Source organism: Tachysurus fulvidraco, chromosome 15, assembly GCF_022655615.1.
Source record: "Tachysurus fulvidraco isolate hzauxx_2018 chromosome 15, HZAU_PFXX_2.0, whole genome shotgun sequence".
Classification (NCBI taxonomy): domain Eukaryota; kingdom Metazoa; phylum Chordata; class Actinopteri; order Siluriformes; family Bagridae; genus Tachysurus; species Tachysurus fulvidraco.
Window position 1 is genome coordinate 4,474,043 of NC_062532.1, and position 23,897 is coordinate 4,497,939.

At 38.9% G+C, this 23,897-nt stretch overlaps 2 gene segments (V, D, J or C); both read left to right on the plus strand.

Annotated features, from left to right (window-relative positions):
* LOC125138852 overlaps positions 1-22,804 on the plus strand; it is a 43,593-nt gene extending 20,789 nt beyond the window's left edge. The window contains 1 exon segment of the V gene segment in view: positions 22,320-22,804. Coding sequence covers positions 22,320-22,804 — 485 coding nt within the window.
* Positions 22,805-23,210: 406 nt separating this feature from the next.
* LOC113637516 lies at positions 23,211-23,897 on the plus strand. The segment is given in 2 exon segments: positions 23,211-23,419; positions 23,503-23,897. Coding segments are annotated over 2 exon segments (423 nt in total).

Sequence of the window (23,897 nt, forward strand, 5' to 3'; positions counted from 1 at the left end):
TTCGACAACCTGCAGGAAAAACTCTGGAGTGGGTCACACTTATGGGTTATGATGGTAAAACGTACTACAGTGAGAAACTGAAAAGCAGGTTTCAGGTTTCCAGAGACACGTCCAGCAGCATAGTGACATTAACAGGACAGAACATGCAGACTGAAGACACAGCTGTGTATTACTGCGCTCGTTACCCCACAGTGAGACGAATAAACAACATCACTGTACAAAAACTCCTCATTCAGTGTTCACAATAACAGGACACAGCACTGATCTATACGAGTCTCAAAAAATGTAAAATAAATAATAATAAATAAATAGATTGAAGTCAGTTCATATTTTAAATAATGTAATTGTAATTGTAATAATTGTAATATAGATTTTAAACCGTAATGAAAAAAAATGTAAGATTACTGCACATGATAAACACTGTAATAATTACATCACTAAGAAGAAAAATTGTAAATGGTGATGAATAAAACACACATTGATTCATTGTTGATTATTTTTCTGTAACAAAACCTCCCCAAGTGTTTTATTCCTTACTTTCTGTCACTGAGCTTTACTCCTTCTCAATACAGGAGCAGGAGAAAGCCGTCTGTGTGAAATAAACCATCACCACGTAACCATTCCTACATTTAGGTTTCCTAATGTGTTCCTTAGATGAGTGAGGTGTCTTCTAAAAATGGTTCGATTTGGTTCCCTTTCTGATAGAGAAACATTCTGTTGTAGAGATTTACATAGTACCTTATCATCCACTCATCTATCCTGTGAGCAGCGTGTGGTTGTGGGTTGAACACCTCCACAGTGGACGTCTTTACGTATTTGACTGGAAGTAAATCAGCTCTAGGACAATGATTGTGATGACTAGTTGGGACTATATACTGTACTATTCATGCTTTTATTCCTCCTGATTGTGATGCCAGCTGCAGGAACACTACAGGTCAATGGTTCATTTCCTGAATTTAGAAACACAGAGTCTGTTCAGCAGCACAGAATCTGACGAGAGATCAAATTGAAATGTCTATTTATCCTCTGTTTATGTCTAAAATACTAGAAAAGGTTGTGTCTGTTCAACTGTGCTCCTTCTTACAGGAAAACAATATCTTTCAAGAGTTTCAGTCAGGTTTCAGGCCCCATCATAGCACAGAAACTGCATGAATGAATTGTTCCTAGCTTTGGACCAAGACTGTATGTCTTAACCTTAGTGCTGCATGTCCCATATTATGTCCCATAATATTGTGCACTATTACACCAGACTTGCACCTTTTATGAACAGCAGCAAGGTTAATCCCTCTCCACTGCTTCTCTCTTTCTACCCATCCCGAAGCACCCAGAAATTGTACCAGCTCTGAGCGTCTTCCGTGCGATAAAGATTTTGGACCTCCACTGAGATGAGGCCGACTCTGAGAAAATCCTGAGCCATCTAGAGATCTACCAGCTCCATTTAGACTCTGTGATACTATAGAGGAGACATGAACTCCATGTGGTCTTCTGCATCAATACAACATTTGTTTGATTGTATATTTATAATCACACCCTTCAGTGTCAGCCATATGAGGACGTGTTCCCCTTTGAGTCTGGTTCCTTTCAAGGTTTCTTAATTTAACATCTAAGGGAGTTCTTCCTTGCCACTGCTGCCTAAGTCACCTCAGACTTGCTCATTGGGGATACATACATAATATAATAAATAAATATATCTAATATTAATCTTGAATTTTGTATTCTATTAATCTTTATATTAACCTTTTGTTCTATGTTAATGTTCTATGTAAAGCTGCTTTGAGATAATGTGCACCGAGTCTGTCTGTGTTTTCCCTTCTTTCTGTCTGCCGTCTTTCCCTGATGTTAATTGTTGACCCCGCCCACCTATTTGTTACCATGGACATTAACTGCACACATTCTCTTCCCCAGGTGTTTTGTCTTAGTCTGTGATTGCCTCCGTCTTGTGATTGGTTCTTGTTCCATATATATATACACTGTTTGTTCACTCCCGGTTGTGAGTCGTCGTTTAGTGTTTAGTCTGTAGTCTGTAGTCTGTGACTATGTCTCTGTTCCTGTTCCCTGTCCTGCTCAGTGTTCTGCCCAGTTTTGCCTGCCTGTTTCTTGTTTTGTTTATTAAATAGTAAAACTGCAATTGGATCCTCACTTGCCTTTGTCTCACCGTGTCACATCGTGACACAATGTCAATCATAAAAAGCGCTATACAAATAAACTTGAATTGAATTGAAAAACTAAGCACACCCTCACTGCTTCCACTAGAATTAAGAGTCTTTTATATACAGTAACGGGCTTATAAGCATGAACTACTTCATGGTAGAAGTTGAGTGATGTAAATCACAATATAGGATAAATTATAGGAAGAATATTGTAAGGAAACCTTTTAACAACTCCGAAGAGAAAGTGTTGAGTTTATAAACCCACACATCCTCATTTAAATACATTTCAGATAAATTCTCCTCGCATCATCAGCAGATAAACAAATCCAAGTGTCAGAGCTGGATCTCACTCTATTTATATGATGTGATGATGTCTGTTAAACTTTGGAGAACAGAGAAGACTCCAGTCCAAACAACACACACCATGTTCTCTACATCTCTACTGCTCCTGCTGGCAGCTGCTTCTTGTGAGTGCTTTATCAAATTCATTCATTTACTAGATGAAGAATAAAGGTGCAGCATATATTGTGTGAGATATCACCATGTGTTTTCCTCCACAGATGTGCATGGTGAGGAACTGACTCAGCCTGCTTCCATGACAGTCCAGCCAGGCCAGAGTCTCTCCATCCAGTGCAAGGTTTCATATTCAGTTACAAGCTATGCTACAGCTTGGATACGACAACCTGCAGGAAAAGCTCTGGAGTGGGTCGCAATTATGGGTTATGCTGGTGGCACTTACTACAGTGAGAAACTGAAAAGCAGGTTTCAGGTATCCAGAGACACGTCCAGCAGCACAGTGACATTAACAGGACAGAACATGCAGTCTGAAGACACAGCTGTGTATTACTGCGCTCGTGAACCACAGTGAGAGGAATAAACAACATCCCTGTACAAAAACTCCTCAATCAGTTTGAACAATAACAACATACAAGACAACACTGATCTATCCAAGTCTTAGAAAATGTAAAACAAACAAACAAACAAAAACAAATAAATAAATAATCCACAAATAAGAACAAACAGATTGAAGTTTGTTAATTTTTTTTTAATAATAATATAGATTTTAAAACATAATACAAAATCTTTAATGTTACTGCACATGATAAACACTGTAATAATCATATCACTAACAATAACGTATGATAATGTAGGTTGAAGGATTAGATGTTACATCATCTGGATCAGACAAGCTGGAAAAGCTCTAGAATGGATTGGGGTTATCTGGTATGATGCCAGTAAAACAATATACGGCAAAGACATTGCGGGACATTTGGAAATTAGCAGAGACAACTCCAAAAACTTGGTGTATCTGCAGCTGACTGGTTTGAATGCCCAGGATTCTGCTGTTTATTACTGTGCTAGAAACCACAGTGGTACAAACATGTTAATCAATCATCCAAAATCCTCCCCCAGATGTGGTCAAAGAGAAAAGTGCTTTCAATATACGGCACATTTTCACAAGATCTGCAGGTGGCGCTGCAGCTCAACAAATATACTGTAACATTGTAGGTTTAAAGTACAACATTTTCTCATATCCTCAGTCAGATCTAGATACTCCACAATTTCTATGTATTTCTGTGACACAATGAACACTGAGACTGTCTCTTATAGTCATATTCTTACTGAGGAACCAAAAGGGAAATAAATAACATTTAAAGAAAAATGTCCGACTTTAAGTCGTGATTACTGAGTACATACATTTCAGAAAAGTTCCATAACATTAACTGTAACTTTAAACATAAAGAACAAACAAAAGTTCACCATATTCTTCTTAATTAATAAATAAATTGTCACCGTTCACAGACTGCTGCTGTATAAGAGGAAAAGTGATCACAGTAATCAGTGCCATTAATTATTAGAAAATAATTATCTTCGGGTTTGTAGCAGTAACTTCATGTCAAAGTAGAGCCAAAGGGTGCAGAATTACACAATTTCATGGGTTTTGTTTGTACTTTACACAATAAATTATCAGCACCTGCATAGAGCACACCTACAATTCCTGATATCACACCACCTGATCCTTGATTATTGTCCTATAACAACACACACATCTGTTTAACTCCTTACTGAATATGCTGATATGAAGAGTATGTTCACTTCACATAAATTTACATGAGAACATCTCTAAATGTTCCATTTTTTATAGATTTAAAATAACAGTTCAGAGATATTCATGAGATTAGGAGGTTTTCACATTTAGAGGAATCTGGCAGCAGTAGCAGCAGTAGGGATGTAGAGATCATAGTGTGTGTTGGAGCAGAAGAAGTAAAAGCTCTTGGTCTTTTTTGTATTTGTAATACATATAATTTTCCAATTTTATTAACAGTCCAACAGTAAAGGTTTACTCAACCTTTTGTCCTTATCTGTATATTTAAACTCCAAACACATGTTTGCACATTACATTTTTCTTTAAGCTTTAAGGCCTGTGATGGTCGCTCTTTCTTTATTCACGAAATCTACCCTACAAGTTAAAAATCTAACGACTGACAGTGTGTCATAAATATAAGTACATGTTCTCCTGGGATTTACAATAAAGTCATGTAGCGATTTTGGCTCGCGATGCAAGGTAAATATTTATAAGCGACTATAACGTGTTATAGTGACTTCCAAATATTTTAACCTAAGTTGAAATGAACGGTACTGGAATTAACGTTACGCTTATTTGGTCTGTTCGTCCGGCGAACAGGCCGTGTAACCTTTATTAATTCTATGAAGGCGGTATCTTCCCGGCCAAGAAAGATTTGCTTTCCTTTTACTGTATACCGTAATTTAAATTAAATTAACTCAATAGAGCATGTAGTTCAGACCAGATATTGCAGGTACCTTAATTTGTGAGCGAGACTCAGAGACAAATCACCTGTGGCTCAAAATTATGACATTTAATGAATGAGACAAACACAACATAAAACTAACTACACAAACAAACAAAAGAAATAGGGAAAACGAAAATGAGAAATAAAATAAAACAATAGAAATTAAAATTGGGGAAAGGGAGGAAGAGACTGGAAAGAAGAAACTAGAGAAAGGAAGGAAAGGAAATGGCAAGCTTAGACTCAAAAATTAATCACACCCTAACTGGGAAATCGTCACAGAAACTTAAATTCACCTTAAGATTCAATGAAAGATTCCTACTTAAAATTATGCATCTAAATTGGTTGGTAAAGGAAACGGTTACTTGTATTGGCTTACTGAACAAGAGTCCGGATGCAACAGAGAAATCTCTGAAAAGTCAGTTAGGGCGGGGTCAGACGTTCTTCCAAGTTCTCCTGAAGATCAGAGCAGTTGTCGTTCTTGGAAGTGAAGCTTGCTGGAACTTCTTTGAAGGAAGATGGACTCGTCTTGAAGCTGTTCCGGAAGTCTGACCACGGATTAGTGGTGTTTGTGACAATTTAAAGGTCACGAACTCCACCCATCTTTGGGAAGATGACCAATACTTCGGTCAGGATTTTGAAGGGAAAAACTCCCTTTGTTTCAGGTGTCTGTGGGCGTGGTTTAGCTATCAAACTTTTAGATGCCTTTAAAGTTTGATCCAGGGTGTATTAAGATGGTATGGCGCCTTTCGTGCTCAAATAAAATACACCTGTGCTTGAAAAATGAGTAACCGATAATTTTGTGGTCATTTGGATACTAAACATGAAGGGTAATGACGGTATGAAGGCAGCGGTACATTACATAGATAGATCATTAATCAAAGCAAAGATAAAGGCAAAGAAACAAAAATGAAACATGAACAAGATGCACTTTCATTAGGGAAGTAAAAAGAAAACAATAGCTTCGTATACATTCTGACATCAGACCTTAAAGGGTCATACGGCATTAGAACAGGTAAAAATTAACATGCCATGATCAGTAAGATATGATGATAGAGTATAACGTATTTTAAAATACAATGTTGTTTTCTGACACATGAATAAAATACACCCTTGTCAGGAAATTAAGGAGCAAATAATTTTAAGTCAGACAAGCCTTAAAAGAAGAAACACATTACAAAAAGGGTTATAAGAATGAGAACCTTAGAGTACCTTATCTTGGGTTTTATTAGTAAACGGAATGTCTCATTGTGTTGTGTGGTCGGCTGGTAGGTAGATTATGATGGTCAAAGGCAGGTGAATCGTGGTGGTCGGGATTGGCAGCCTGGACAATGCTTGGAGGGCCGTGTCGACTGGGGCCTCCCCCCTTTGCTTGGTATTGGCTTTTCGGCTGTCACAAAGCTTCTGGTAATCCTTTTTGATCTTGTCTGGTTGCCGATCCAGGACGCCCCGCACCTTGCGGCTGGAGGTGGTCCTGAGCAGGTAGAGTTGGTCTCGTGTAGTGACATTAGCTACGGTCTGTAAATGAAAGTCGATGTTTTGCAGGTAGACATGTATGTCATAGCCTCCTGCAGGGTCTGGCGTGAAAGTAGGGATGTTTCTAGCCAGTTTGTCCAATTCCTTAGTGGCCACACTGTGACTGGAAAGCGGGGTTTCTTGAAAAGTCTCCCACCCTGGGGAGTTCTTGAGTCGGGATTTCTCACCCCCCTTTTGAAATGTTGATTCTTGTTTTGGGGGTATGAGTCCACTGGTTAAGGGAACTTCCACATTTGGTATTTCCTTTTCAGGGTCACTTTGTAGATGCCTTTCATATGCCTTAGCTTTGGCAACTCTATCCTTAAGTTCAGTCTCTGCTCTTATCAAAAGGGCCTTGGCTTGTCGGAGTTCCTCCTGAGTGTCCTTTTCCTGTTGTTCTCTGCGTGCTGGGTCCGCATGGAGATCGGTCAGGGCCTGTTGTAGTCCTTTTTCTTCCTCCTGCAGTTCTGTGTCCTCTTCATCTGCCGTTTCTCGTTGACTCCGAGTCCCTGCCTGGACTTGGTCTAGCTGGTCGTGAGCCTGTGCCAGGTTCCTCTGAGCCTCCTCAACTTGGATCTGTAATGACAACGATTCCTGGTGAGGTGAATCGTGGTGGTCGGGATTGGCAGCCTGGACAATGCTTGGAGGGCCGTGTCGACTGGGGCCTCCCCCCTTTGCTTGGTATTGGCTTTTCGGCTGTCACAAAGCTTCTGGTAATCCTTTTTGATCTTGTCTGGTTGCCGATCCAGGACGCCCCGCACCTTGCGGCTGGAGGTGGTCCTGAGGAGGTAGAGTTGGTCTCGTGTAGTGACATTAGCTACGGTCTGTAAATGAAAGTCGATGTTTTGCAGGTAGACATGTATGTCATAGCCTCCTGCAGGGTCTGGCGTGAAAGTAGGGATGTTTCTAGCCAGTTTGTCCAATTCCTTAGTGGCCACACTGTGACTGGAAAGCGGGGTTTCTTGAAAAGTCTCCCACCCTGGGGAGTTCTTGAGTCGGGATTTCTCACCCCCCTTTTGAAATGTTGATTCTTGTTTTGGGGGTATGAGTCCACTGGTTAAGGGAACTTCCACATTTTGTATTTCCTTTTCAGGGTCACTTTGTAGATGCCTTTCATATGCCTTAGCTTTGGCAACTCTATCCTTAAGTTCAGTCTCTGCTCTTATCAAAAGGGCCTTGGCTTGTCGGAGTTCCTCCTGAGTGTCCTTTTCCTGTTGTTCTCTGCGTGCTGGGTCCGCATGGAGATCGGTCAGGGCCTGTTGTAGTCCTTTTTCTTCCTCCTGCAGTTCTGTGTCCTCTTCATCTGCCGTTTCTCGTTGACTCCGAGTCCCTGCCTGGACTTGGTCTAGCTGGTCGTGAGCCTGTGCCAGGTTCCTCTGAGCCTCCTCAACTTGGATCTGTAATGACAACGATTCCTGTTGCAGATGAGAATTTTTTTCCTTCATCCATTTTACCCGGGCGATGAGGTTGTAGGTCAGTGCTCCGAAGATCTTGGCCAGCTCCTTGTGGCTATAGTCCTGTGCTGGGTTATGAGACATCACTGCCCTCAGGTTGTCATCAAGCTGTTCCCGGCTCAGGTGTTGCATATCAGCAGCAGCTTCGGATAGAAGGGTACCCGTCATGGCGTTCAACCAGGTCTCTAGCTGATCCCGGGGTGTCTCATGGCTGGAGGGTCTGGACATGCTGGCTCACTGGCGAAGAGAGACTGAGACAAGGGCCAATGCAAGTTCTTACAATATTGGTGGCCTACGCTAATAGGCGAGAACGTGCTGTCCACTCAATTTGCCTAATGGGTAATCTAAAAATTTGGCTACTTTAAATTGCTAAGTTTTTCTGTGATGATTTCCCAGTTAAGTCTTTACCTTATGCCTCAACTCAATATAATGAACACAGACAGATCACCTCACAACACAAAGGTGATAGAGCAGGACGAGGCCTGGACGGGGAAGAGTTATAAAGTTGAAACTAAATAGCTGAAACTGGATTTTAAATTTAGCTTCACCCTCTGTTTAAAGTTTAATTTAAAATAAGTGAGGGGAAGTGGGAAGAAAATAAATGAGAAGGGAGAAAAGAGAGAGATGCAAATAATAATGATAATAAAAAACAATAAAAGCAGATAAGAAAACGTCGAAATAGAAATTCAGTAGAAAAAAAAATTACTACTAATAGTAATAAAACAAAACGTGACCAAACAAAAACAACCAAAATTGATGATAATAAAAAGGGAAATAATAAAAAAAAAAATTAAGAATAACAAAGAATAATAAACGAAGATACAAAAATAAAAATGAAATAAAATTGAAGGGACAAACCACAAAAACCAGGTGGGAGAGAGAAAGAGAGAGAGAGTTAGTTCACACACACCGAATATAGGGGTTAGGAGTGGGGGTCGCTTGTAAAGGTACTAGTTACTTAACAACCTATCCCTTGGTGTTTATCTGGAAGTGTGGTGCCCTAAATCATTTCACTAGTGGGGGTGATTGATAACGTTTGGGGTAAGATTAGTCTCGACCGACCTTATTTCGACCGGTTCAAACTAAGGAAGCAGGCTTTATTCGCTACCTCTATAAAATTGTAAGATTGAGAGGACGAAACTTAATAATAAAGGTAAAATAGCAGTATATATAGTCAACAGGGTTTCCTTCGCTGTTGATATGTAAGATTAGGTCTTAAGAGTTTAGCTGATAAGAGTTACACTACTCAAATCACAGTTTAACACCTGAGGAAAGGTTTCTCCTTTCCACAAATTCAACAATTTTTGCTACTCAACGGCACACAGTGGGTGGGTCAGGTTTTCTTCGCTGCCCCCCAAATAAATAGATAAACAAAAGAACAGGGTTTCTTCGCTGTCCTTATTTTTTTACTTGATCAAGGTTTGGGACTCCTTTTACATATCAATCAACAAGGCAAGCATCAGTTAGCTACTCTGATGGTTAAACCTAAAGGAGTGCTATCGTCTAGTTGAACGAAATTGGAACACGCAATGACTTCAACAGCGATACAAATACAAGGCCTTAAAAGATGATAAGAGGAACACGCTCAAATCAATCTTTAATCGAACTATGGGGAGATTTCTTCGTCCCCACAGCTGATCTTGATAATATTAAAACGTGCAGTAAAGAGATTTCTTCGTCTTTACGAGGGATTCTTAATATTATGACTGCAGTTTAATTCTTTTCTTTTCTTTTTTTTTTTCGATTAATCGTGACTCATAAATAAAAATAAAATAAAGTAAAATAAAATCAAATAGTGATCACTCTAGCTGAGTCTACGTTGCAACCTATCTCACCACAAGCGCACAGTAAATCAACACCAGTAAATTGATGCTGAGTTAGCTCACAAAGCAAAGTTTGAACAACATGCCCGCATTCTCCACCATTTATGTAGCGATTTTGGCTCGCGAAGCAAGGTAAATATTTATAAGCGACTATAACGTGTTATAGTGACTTCCAAATATTTTAACCTAAGTTGAAATTAACGGTACTGGAATTAACGTTACGCTTATTTGGTCTGTTCGTCCGGCGAACAGGCCGTGTACCTTTATTAATTCTATGAAGGCGGTATCTTCCCGGCCAAGAAAGATTCGCTTTCCTTTTACTGTATACCGTAATTTAAATTAAATTAACTCAATAGAGCATGTAGTTCAGACCCGATGTTGCAGGTACCTTAATTTGTGAGCGAGACTCAGAGACAAATCACCTGTGGCTCAAAATTATGACATTTAATGAATGAGACAAACACAACATAAAACTAACTACACAAACAAACAAAAGAAATAGGGAAAACGAAAATGAGAAATAAAATAAAACAAAAGAAATTAAAATTGGGGAAAGGGAGGAAGAGACTGGAAAGAAGAAACTAGAGAAAGGAAGGAAAGGAAATGGCAAGCTTAGACTCAAAAATTAATCACACCCTAACTGGGAAATCGTCACAGAAACTTAAATTCACCTTAAGATTCAATGAAAGATTCCTACTTAAAATTATGCATCTAAATTGGTTGGTAAAGGAAACGGTTACTTGCATTGGCTTACTGAACAAGAGTCCGGATGCAACAGAGAAATCTCTGAAAAGTCAGTTAGGGCGGGGTCAGACGTTCTTCCAAGTTCTCCTGAAGATCAGAGCAGTTGTCGTTCTTGGAAGTGAAGCTTGCTGGAACTTCTTTGAAGGAAGATGGACTCGTCTTGAAGCTGTTCCGGAAGTCTGACCACGGATTAGTGGTGTTTGTGACAATTTAAAGGTCACGAACTCCACCCATCTTTGGGAAGATGACCAATACTTCGGTCAGGATTTTGAAGGGAAAAACTCCCTTTGTTTCAGGTGTCTGTGGGCGTGGTTTAGCTATCAAACTTTTAGATGCCTTTAAAGTTTGATCCAGGGTGTATTAAGATGGTATGGCGCCTTTCGTGCTCAAATAAAATACACCTGTGCTTGAAAAATGAGTAACCGATAATTTTGTGGTCATTTGGATACTAAACATGAAGGGTATTGACGGTATGAAGGCAGCGGTACATTACATAGATAGATCATTAATCAAGGCAAAGATAAATGCAAAGAAACAAAAATGAAACATGAACAAGATGCACTTTCATTAGGGAAGTAAAAAGAAAACTATAGCTTCGTATACATTCTGACATCAGACCTTAAAGGGGCATACGGCATTAGAACAGGTAAAAATTAACATGCCATGATCAGTAAGATATGATGATAGAGTATAACGGATTTTAAAATACAATGTTGTTTTCTGACACATGAATAAAATACACCCTTGTCAGGAAATTAAGGAGCAAATAATTTTAAGTCAGGCAAGCCTTAAAAGAAGAAACACATTACAAAAAGGGTTATAAGAATGAGAACCTTAGAGTACCTTATCTTGGGTTTTATTAGTAAACGGAATGTCTCATTGTGTTGTGTGTGTGTGTGTGTGTGTGTGTGTGTGTGTGTGTGTGTGTTCTGTTTGCTGGCCCCAATGAGCCGCATGGGGTTATCTGGTCTTTGTGGAGACTCCAGACATTCGGGAGCCAGGTGTGGGTGTAAAACTGGGTTGCTCATCGGTTAATTGAGGAGTAGATGTTGAAATTTAGGGTGCCTGGGACATGAAATCTAAAATGACTGGTACAAAACACTACAGTCATAAACACTAACGACACCATTCTTAAAAAGCCAAGACATTACAGCTCCAGACTGAATATTCTTCACCATTTGATCAACCACATAGTAAGTAAATAGTAACTAATATTTTGCTGTTGATAGAATGCACCTGAATAATGGCATGATTGTTGTTGAACTGGTTCACCCTGAAGTCATGCTGGTTAAGTCTGGAGAATGATTTTCGATTTGAGCTGAAATGGATCAGCTGGTACTGTAGCTCCAGTGATACTGGCAGCAACGATTTACTAAAGAAAGAGATCCGTCCTCAGACACATCCAGCAACACTGTGATATTACATGGGCAAAACTTTCAGACAGAAGATACAGCTGTCTATTACTGTGCTTAAATCACAGTGAGACAGATCAATGAAGAAACTGTACAAAAACATTCAATATAGAAGACTGTTAGAGACAGAAACAGTTAGAGACAGAAACAGTGACTTTCTTCAATGTTTCACCTTCTAAGTTTCTCAGAAAAGAGAGACGACAACACCAGCTAGCGGTCTGTCAGTTGATTAGATGAGATTGTAGTGCTAAATTTTAAACTACAATTACATGTTAAATGTGTACTTTTCAAATCAACTTAATAAACCCTGTCATCTCTACATCACATTATAATTGAATTATGATTTATATTGATAATGACCACATTACTGTCCTGCAGTCCAGTGAATCATTGTTCCTTGTCCAGTGGGATTGATTTTTACATAATTGTAGGAAATGATAAATCTGTATATAGTGATTCCTTTCACCATTTCACTCTTTTTACTGGACTTCATAATGTTGAATTCTTTGTATGTCCTCTGTAACGTGTAAGCTCTCAGTATCATCACTATTACTTTACAGGCATAAGAAAAGGGCTGCTATCTGAGAGCTGATCTGATGTACACCGGAAAGTGACGTACTTATTATTTATGAAGTATAATATTCACAGACTGCAAATTTGTAAGTGTGTTTTTTAGAAAGTGTTCACCTTATGCAGTTGGTAGTGTCAAAATATATTTGTCTGCAATAAGTAGAGCAGAATGTTCTTCTGGATGTTACAGTGATCCACAGTGATGGACTAAAAAACACCAGATGTAATGAGTAAAGAGCAGTGATGAAGCTGACAGAATTAAACACACATTTAGTCTCACAGGAAGCTAGACATCAGTACAAAAACACAGACTTACTACAGTCACATTTTCACAGTGTGACAGAGTGAAAACTATGGAAACAGTTTAAAATCAGAGGATGAAAGTCATTTACATACTAAATGTAACTTACAGATTCAGTGTTAAATAAATACAAACTAATTTAAACACCAGGAAGCATCTTTCACTGTGATTATTGACACCTGTAGAAGACCAGCATAACAATATGCAAATGAATATGTAAAATGTTCCCCTTACAGCTACATATAGAGAAATATCAGCCACGGTCACTGTGGGCTCTGGAGAGTTTAGCACTGCTTTTAGTTATACGATGTTCCTTCCAGTTCTGCTGCTGCTGGCAGCTTCATCCTGTGAGTTTCACTTCACTAATGATCTCAGAGCTGCTAGTAAATTCCTGCAGTTATAACCTACTGTACATAGATTTTTGACTGGAATTGTGACATGTCTTTTTTCAGATGTGGCATGTGCAGTAGAGCTCACTCAGGACACCTCAGTGATGTTAAAGCCTGGAGATTCTTTAATCCTCAGCTATAAAGTATCTGGTTACTCAGTTACTGATAACAGCTACGCCACAGCTTGGATTCGACATCCTGCAGGGAAAACTCTGGAATGGATAAACGAAATATGGGGAGGTGGAAGCATGTATCATAAAGAGTCTCTTAAAAGCAAGTTCAGTATTTCTAAAGATGCCTCCAGCAGCACGGTGACACTGAGAGGACAGAACATGCAGACTGAAGACACAGCTGTGTATTACTGCGCTTGTCATTCACACAGTGACACAACAAGCTGCAGTGCTGCACAAAAACCTCATCACAATTCACTTCTTTAATTTAATAACTACATTTTACTGAGTAACTAATCCCTACATTCCAAACACTTCAAACATTATTTAAAAACTTCTCAAACTATTAGGAATACATTGAATTACAAATTGAATGCGAACATTTAATTAGAAGATAAACTATCTGGAGTGTTTGATATGATGAAGATTTCCGTAAAGAGAATGTTTATTTCGTGTTGTTGGAAGGAGTCTCCAGTGTCAGAGCGAGATCAGGGTTAAAGCTGTGACTTTATTTACAGCATGAGAAAGTCTTCAGGACAGAAAAGTTTCTACTTTTTCCTCAGTTTCAAGACAAGTGTTGAGGGAAGGACTGTTTCTAGCTGTAATAATGAACATGATAACAGGAAATAACTTGTTTTTCTGGCCCTAATACAAGTTTAAGCATAACTATGAATAAAAAATTAAAGAAAAGAACTGTAAATGGTGATGAATAAAAGACTTTTATGTTGTGATGATAACAGAAACTCTGCTTTGATTCATTGTTGATTATTTTTCTGTAACAAAACCTCCCCAAGTGTTTTATTCCTTACTTTCTGTCACTGAGCTTTACTCCTTCTCAATACAGGAGCAGGAGAAAGCCGTCTGTGTGAAATAAACCATCACCACGTAACCATTCCTACATTTAGGTTTCCTAATGTGTTCCTTAGATGAGTGAGGTGTCTTCTGAAAATGATTCGATTTGGTTCCCTTTCCGATAGAGAAACATTCTGTTGTAGAGATTTACATAGTACCTTATCATCCACTCATCTATCCAGTGAGCAGCGTGTGGTTGTGGGTTGAACATTTTCTTTGCTTTAAAAATATGTATGCAATAATATTGCTTGTGTGTTAAAAGATACAATGTGCTGAGTATGTTATATGGAGGCTTTCTTGAAAAAAAAAAGTCAACCCTCAGTGCTCAGAAGGATACCGCTGACAGTAATCCGTAAACGGAAACCCTAACACTCGTGAGGGAGGGACTTAGATAGTAAGATGATATTGCAAACTTGTGCTGTTTGAAAGGAATGTATACCTTAAAGAATACAACTGTCACTGACCACAGAGTTACCGGTTTGGGGAAGAGGAATGGGAAGGAATGTTGGTTTTAAAGTCAATAAGAATTGATATTGAAATATTGAATATTGGCGAAAGGATTGGAAACGTATAAAAGCTTGTCTTGAATTACATTGTGTGTGCATTCTATTGTAGACAGGCTCAGTGCATGTTATACTCTGTGTGCATCATTGAATAAATGCAAGCTTACACTTGCAGAGTGTCTCTTTGTTTGTTATAATCTTTGCATTTTAATGACTTTTATTTATTCTAATACTGTTTGATTATTTGAAGGAGATTTTATTTGTAATTTTCTTTTATTTTACTTTGCATATATTACACACATTTATCTGTATTATACTACTTTTAATAAAAAACAAGGCCTCCCATTGTGAGGACCCTGAAAAGACAAAGTCTGACTCCTTCATTTTAGATTTAGATTTAAACATTTACACAATAGATTAGGTAGAAGAACTTGAAGAGGATCCTTTGTTAGAAGAACGAGGGGACTTTGAAGGACACCTGTGTTCATGGTAAGACCAACACTGATAGTGATCTTGTGTTTTCAACACTAACCCGTGCAAACTACGACACATTCCTTAGTGGGATTATGGAAGTTTTTTCTACACAATCCGAAAACATGTGTCACTAAATTACTTCAACAAGCATTTCCTTGTGAGCTGTAAATATTCCCTCAGCAGGAACCTGCACCCCAGAGAAATTTATTATAAACATCATCATCCATTCACACTCAGCACTCAGATCTTCTTCTTTATTCCAATCTCATTTAGCAGTTATTAATATTTATAATATTCCCAATCTTATGTATCACATTTACATTATGATGTCTTTATGTATTTGACTGGAGGTAAATCAGCTCTAGGACAATGATTGTGATGACTAGTTGGGACTATATACTGTACTATTCATGCTTTTATTCCTCCTGATTGTGATGCCAGCTGCAGGAACACTACAGGTCGATGGTTCATTTCCTGAATTTAGAAACACAGAGTCTGTTCAGCAGCACAGAATCTGATGAGAGATCAAACTGAAATGTAGATGTCTACTGCAGCATCACTACTACAAACTGCTGGAATTAAAAAATCACCTGTAGGGGGCAGCAGCTGCTTGTTTTCAAGAAGGATTCATTCATGATATCTAACAGCTGAAGTGTGGTTATGCAAATTTACCCTGTTATAATACAAAAACATCCTCTTGTTCACCCGAAGTTATAATAGGAAAGAAGGAATAATACAGCATGTTTCCAGCACTGTGTTGTGTTTAACACACAGTCTGTTCTCATAGTCTGACCATGCTAGCTCCAAACATCTCAAACCATGCTAGCTCCAAACATCCTCCTTCATTAAAAAATAAATAATAATGATAACAATTCTGACTGGAGCATCAGAGCATCATGGACAATTTGACAGTCGATATTTGATTACAAACGGAATTGATTAGCTTCATGTTCATTTCACTCTGATACACAGCTATCAATATCTGACATTCTCTCTGTGAGGAAATCACACCTACAGTAAGGCTTTACAAATTTTCAGGTAGACTGACTTTTGATCTCACTCATTACTCATTATCCTAACCCGGATTATACAGAAATTATATAAAAATTGGTTTCTTAACACTGAGGTGTTTTTTTCTTCTTCCCCAAAATTCTCCTCCACCTGCACCTGATAAGATTACCCAAACCACAACACAACCATTTTCATTTTCCATCACGTTTCACATATTCTGAAATTAAATAATAAATAACTAGATTTGTAAAGTTCGGCGCAACAACATTTGATGTTGGCTTTGACATTGCAAGTTTTCGCAAAGGCCGGTGCTTTTTGGAGGCAAGTGGACATAAGGGTCAGTGTTACTTTTGGAAGCAAGTAGACAGATAGCTATGGTGCCAAAACATTTGGAGGTAAGTGGAGACGAGCATGCAATGTCATCCGAATACTCTTGAGGAAGTTCTCCTCATTGTTCTGAGTGTTTTGATATGTCTCAAGTTCATGTTGCTCTAATTTTTAATTTTCACGTGACATAACGTAACATCATGTGACGTCATCAGAATACCTGTGAGGAAGTTCCCCTCATTGTTCTGTGTTTTGATATGTCACATGTCCGTGTTGTAAAAAGTTTTTTGATTTTGCATATTTTGGGGGCGGGGCTGCGGGACAAGCAAAAGGCCAGTCGGTACACCGATTTAAAACTTTGTACAGAGTATCACCCTAAAGGAGCTGGCCGAGTTTGGTGTAGACAGTCCGAAAGCTTGCCGAGTTATAAACCTCCAAAGTTTATAATGGGAGTCTATGGGAAAAAAGGCCACTTTGAGACCTGGTACCGGAAGTACCGGTACTCGGATTGCTTAGAAAAGTAATATCAACAAACTTAAGACCAGGCTCTACAACATATCCGAATTTGGTTCATGTGTCTCCAAAGCCCTAGGAGGAGTTACTCTAGATATTTTTTTGTCTAAGCTTAAATAAGAAAACAGAATGTTGGCTTCTACAAAGCGACATAATTAGAGACAAAAATGGATGGAAAATGTTTAGAAATTCTAAATATTATAACAAGTAATTTTCCATTTTTACTGATAGACAAAGTTTACTCAACCTTTGGTCTTTATCTGTGTCCTGTATATTTAAACTGCACCCACATTAGAAATGTTTGAACATTATGCTGTTCTTTAAGCTTTAAGGCCTGTGATGGTCGCTCTTTCTTTATTCACACAGCATCTAAGCAACATGTAGAGGATCAAAGGACTGACAGTGTGTCATAAATATGAGAACATGTTCTCCTGGGATTTACATTAAAGTCATAAACACTAACTACAACATTCTTATTCTTATTATGACATTACAGCTCCATTATATCAGCATCTTATTAAATCCAGATTGTTTCATCAACTACATCATAAGAATTAATATTTTGTGATTGTGTTGTTTTAACATTAGTAGGAAATGCCTCATGTCTTCCGAAAGCCTAAACACTGTCATGCAAATCAAACCCCTTCATAAATGATTAGAGGTGTTCTCAGGAGAAGTGAGGATCTGGGTTCAGGTTCAGATCAAACCATGTTCTCTACACTTCTACTCTTGCTGTTAACAGCTACATCTGGTAAGTGTGTGGAGAATTTTGGAAAGATGCAGATCATTGTGTACATTTTCCTGTTTGATAGAATGCACCTGAATAATGGCATGATTGTTGTTCACAGGTATTAAATGTATTGAACTGGTTCAGCCTGCAGTCATACTGGTTAAGCCTGTTTCGGGTCGCCGTGCCGTCCACAGCACGGAATGACCACTAGGGGATGAGCCAGAAACAGTTCGTTGTAGCCAGCTTCGTTGTAGCTTTTAAGCATTAAATCCTCTAAATACACGGTTAAACTTATTTTTCTAGTAAAGCTTAGACTCTCAAGATTTTTTTAAGCCCACACACAAAGCATAATATGATTTATAGCCGTCATACTATTTGAAACAAAATTGGTGGTGAACTGAACTAGGCGGCGCAAGACCAGTTGTTCCCTTACCTTTAGACGCTTCCCTTTCTTCACTGGGGTAATATTTTCCAAAACAAATGGTTCACAAAAATCCCCAAAGGTCCAAGGAACTGGAATCTGTAAGCCTTTTAATCCAAAACGCTTTGGTCGCCTCGCAAATATTCCGTTTGTGACCGAAAACTGGAAACAGAAGTGCGCCGCCATCCGTTGTTTCGGCTCTAACTTCTCATTGGAGGTTTCAAAAATTACACTGTTGCGTCAGATTTGTAGTCCAGGGCCTAACGAATCAAACAAGCCCTCACTTGAGCCAATCGGCGCTTGTATTGCAGAGATGGACGGCTGAGAAGCCAATGATGTCTCTCCATCCTATGTGGGAACCCTCCCTTTGACTGACAATTGCTCCTTCCAATAGCAATGAAATGGGCCGGGACCTTTACAGCTCTTTAGCCAATAAGGAGACGATTCCAAAGGTATGCAACATGCCACGTCTCCGAGGCCTCAGGCTGCGCAAAAAAAGTTGCGCAAAGGATTTATTGCGCAATTCTCGACTTTTTCACACTCTCACAGCTCAGGGTGTCAGATTACAGGCCTTTTTTCACAGCAGACTTCTAGACAGAGAGTCTCTGTTTGTTTTAGGCCTTTTAAACTGAGCATGCAGTCTTTTAATTCAAAGTTATACAGTAAACAAGTAAACAAGAACACATGACCGGACGGACATGTCCGTAGAAAAATATTTTTATTGAAGCCATTTTTGAGTCTTTTGACTTTTTTTGGTGAAAGCCAAGACATGTGGCTCTGACCCTCAGTCGTTATTTGGTCCCTAACATGTTCCAGAGAAATAAGATTAATCAGTTTATCAGGTAAACAACTCAGGCAGAAATGAAAACCTTCCATTCTAGCCTCTGTACCTTTGTGGCAGTAAGGCCTAGAATCAATCTGACACTTGTATCTGAAACTAGAGAATCTTTCCAATGAGACCAGGCTCACCCCTGTGTGTTAAAGTATGTGGGAGCTGTACCACGTTTTGTTGGGTAGGTCATGTAGGCGAAAAACCTGCAATAGGGCGCGAGAGCCACCAAGGAACATTTTTCACTGTGATTATTGACACCTGTAGAAGATCAGCATAACAATATGTAAATGAATATGTAAAATGTTCCCCTTACAGCTACATATAGAGAAATATCAGCCACGGTCACTGTGGGCTCTGGAGAGTTTAGCACTGCTTTTAGTTATACGATGTTCCTTCCAGTTCTGCTGCTGCTGGCAGCTTCATCCTGTGAGTTTCACTTCACTAATGATCTCAGAGCTGCTAGTAAATTCCTGCAGTTATAACCTACTGTACATAGATTTTTGACTGGAATTGTGACATGTCTTTTTTTCAGATGTGGAATGTGCAGTAGAGCTCACTCAGGACACCTCAGTGATGTTAAAGCCTGGAGATTCTTTAATCCTCAGCTGTAAAGTATCCGGTTACTCACTTACTGATAACAGCTACGCCACAGCTTGGATCCGACATCCTGCAGGGAAAACTCTGGAATGGATAAACAACATTTGGGGGGGGTGGAAGCATGTATCATAAAGAGTCTCTAAAAAGCAAGTTCAGTATTTCTAAAGATGCCTCCAGCAGCACGGTGACACTGAGAGGACAGAACATGCAGACTGAAGACACAGCTGTGTATTACTGCGCTCGTGTAACACACAGTGACACAACAAGCTGCAGTGCTGAATTTAGAAACACAGAGTCTGTCGAGGCTACAAACTCCTGGAATTAAAAATCACCTGTAGGGGGCAGCAGCTGCTTGTTTTCAAGAAGGATTCATAAAACTATGAAATCTAACAGCTGAAGTGTGTTTATGCAAATTCACCCTGTTATAATACAAAAACATCCTCTTGCTCACCCGAAGTTCAGATTCAGACGTGTTCATATTCCGGTTCTTTAAATGACTCTGTAAATAAACTGCAGCTCATTTTCTCCGTCTGCGTCTGCAGGTTTTATGTGTTCAGGAGTCCAGAAGAGAACAAATGTCTGTGCTCTTATTAATAGAGAACAAAACTACTGGAATTAGAGGTGTAAGGATATATATACTGTAACTAATCATATAATCATTCAGTATCACGAGACAATAATCAGGGTAATGTATTCAGTCACTCGGTCATCATTAGGAAGTGTTTTATTGGGTCAGAGTGCAGGCTCCAGAGTCCATCCCAGGAACACTGAGCGTACATTCTGGTCATGTTACACATTCACACACTCATTCACACCGAGGGGCAATTTAGAGAAGACAAGTCACCTGCTTCACTCCTGATTCCATTTCTTGAAGCAGATTATTTTAGACTTTTGATTAAGAAAGCTTCTGATCACTAGAGATTACAAATCTTCTTTAGGATTTAAAAACACCTGATCTAGAATCTTCTCAGCTCTTTCTCTCTGGATTCGTCAGATAAAGCCTCTAGAGGGTTTCAGCCTATACCAGAATGAACGTCATGTTCGGTTACACTGTTTGATTACGTTCATCACAACACGTTCATATCATTATTAATAATAACGAACAGCTGAATTATTTTCCACATTAAATTGATATGGAGATGAAACGGGGTGTGAGTGTGATTAACAGCTGCAGAGCTGCACTCAACACAGCAATGTTTTGTCTGAAACACATGATGTTTTTATATCTCTAGTGGGTGTGTCATGCAAACCAAATCCTGTGTTTGAACCATTTATGCTGAAACATTCAGCCCAACAACATAGCAGCAGTTTGTGTTCATTTACAGCAGCAGGAATCATTTTAATTCTTTGAGATGGGACTAGGCAGAGTTTTGTGTTACTTTACTCTAACAATCTTCATTCAATGTTAGTATTATTTATTACATCATTTAAAAAAACATTTAAAATTATTTTTTAATGTTAATTCCTACCTTTGAATATTCTTCTATTGCAGATTCCTGCAGTCAGACACTGATCGAGTCTGATCCTGTGACCATCAAACCTGATCAGTCTCATAAACTGACCTGCACAGCATCTGGATTAGACATTAGTGGCTCCTGGATGGCTTGGATCAGACAGGCACCTGGAAAAGGGCTGGAATGGGTTGCAAGCATCTACAGTAGTAGTAACATAAATTACTCCAATGCTGTCAAGGGCCGCTTCACCATCTCCAGAGACGACAGTAAGAAGCAGGTGTATCTACAGATGAACAGCATGAGGACAGAAGACACTGCAGTTTATTACTGCGCCCGTGATACACACAGTGATACTTCCCCTTAGACATCAGTACAAAAACACAGACTTACTATAGACACATGACAAGATCACAGTGTCTGGACATTTATACTGATATAATATTTATTTAATTTACCTGAATATATCTAATATTTATTGACTATATTTCACATTGTGACAAACTGTCTACAAACTGTTATAGAAAGGATATTATTTACATTGACATTATTTATTGTCCTGTGTCAACCAAGTGAGGATGAGTGTGTGTGTGTGTGTGTGTGTGTGTGTGTGTGTGTGTGTGTGTGTGTGTGTGTGTGTGTGTGTGTGTGTGTGATTCTGTTGTTTTGTAAAGCTGCTTTGAAGCAATGTACATTGTTAAATGTGCTAAAAAAACAAATTGAATTGAATTGACAGACTGAGAACCGAGGAAGTAGATTTTCATTTTTAAATTATCATTGAGACGAATATTGATTTCCCAATTAACTAATTAATTAAACCAAATGATTTAACTATGTTACTGCTGATACTGTATCTGAGTGTTTTCTATCTTTTAAACCATTCTGATAAAAAATATATATTTTCATTGTTGGTCCATGTGAAAGTTTTTTTTTTTTTTTACTAACAGCCAGAACATTATAATCTTCTGTATCTGCACCTGTAGGGGGCAGCAGCTGCTTGTTTTTGAGAAGGATTCATGAAACTATGAAATCTAACAGCTGAAGTGTGTTCATGCAAATTCACCGTTATAAAAAAACAGCCTCTTGCTCACCCGAAGTTCGTGTCACACGACTGAATCAAAGAGCATGATGATGGGGCTGAGGGTCACTCAGTACTACATCTTTGTTATAATGTTAACCAAAGGTACCTGAGACTTCTGTACTGTTTATTTCTTCCCTCAGAATATCTTGACTGTGTTGATGATGATGTTTGTTATGTTTTATCTGCTAGGTGTCAGCAGTGATGAGATCAGACTGGACCAGTCTCCTGTTGTGGTAAAGAGACCTGGAGAAACTGTGAAGATCTCCTGTAAGATACACGGATATTCAATGACAAGCTACAACATAGACTGGATCAGACAGAAACCAGGGAAAGCTCTGGAATGGCTTGGCAGGATGAATACAGGCAATAATGCAGCAATATATGCAGAGTCTGTGAAGAACCAGCTCACTTTAACAGAAGACGTCTCAGCAAGCACACAGTACTTAGAGGCCAAGAGTCTGAGGACAGAGGACACTGCGGTTTATTACTGCGCCCGTTACACCACAGTGACTGGAGCTGAGGAAGCAGCTGTACAAAAACCAGACACACATTTTCACACAGAGTTTATTTTGAACAAGTCACATGTACTGTTATCATTTATCTACTTTCTATGTTTATTAAAGGGCTCATTAACATTTTGTTTTAAAGCCTGTAATGTTTTATTGAAGTGTTAAATATGTTTCTGCAGCATTCAGACTCTCTAAAGGCCAAGTGACACCATTTCTGTTCCTCATAATAGCTGTACCTCTATTAATAGCTAATAATAATAGCTGAACAGCTTCAGCCATGTTCATATTCACCTTCTCATAACAGAAAGTAGGAAATTTGCAGACATGAGAATCATTTCTGTGTTAATGTAATTCTCTAGAGTGCAGCCTACACATGACTGATAACCACATAAAGGATCGTTTATCTAATTATTATCATTTTCATGGATTATGGTGGAGATTCAGATTCATTTGAGGGAACTGGAAATAGATCGGATTTCAATCTGACCATCACAGGAAGCGTTAATTACATCACAACATGTTCATATCATTATTAATAATAACAAACAGCTGAATTATTTCCCACATTAAATTGATATGGAGATGAAACGGGGTGTGAGTGTGATTAACAGCTGCAGAGCTGCACTCAACACAGCCTCTCTGTAATGTTTATGCAAATCTGCATCTCCTCTTGTAATATTAGCAGCGTTCTGATCTAGAGAGGAAACACTTCTCATTAGTCTTCCTTCAACACAAACATGTTTGCTTCAGCTCCACTGCTGCTGCTGGCTCTCGCCCCCTGTGAGTGTTTGGATTGAAGCTTTATTATTTCATCTGATCCTTTCAGTTCGACATGTCCACCTTTTCTTTTTCTCTTTTTACAGATGTGTTCTGTGCTACTGAGCTCATCCAGCCAGACTCACTGCTTATAAAGCCAGGAGAGACTTTAACCATCACCTGTAAAGTGTCTGGAGCTTCTATCACTGATAGCAGCAGCCACTTTGGAACAGCTTGGATTCGACAACCTGCAGGAAAAGCTTTAGAATGGATCAATTTAATTTATTATGATGGAGATATTCGTCAGAAAGATTCACTTAAAGACAAGTTTGTGGTCTCTCGAGACACTTCCAGTAACTCTGTGACCTTACGGGGACAGAACATGCAGACTGAAGACACAGCTGTGTATTACTGCGCTCGTGTAACACACAGTGACACAACAAGCTGCAGTGCTGCACAAAAACCTCATCACAATTCACTTCTTTAATTAAATAATAACTAC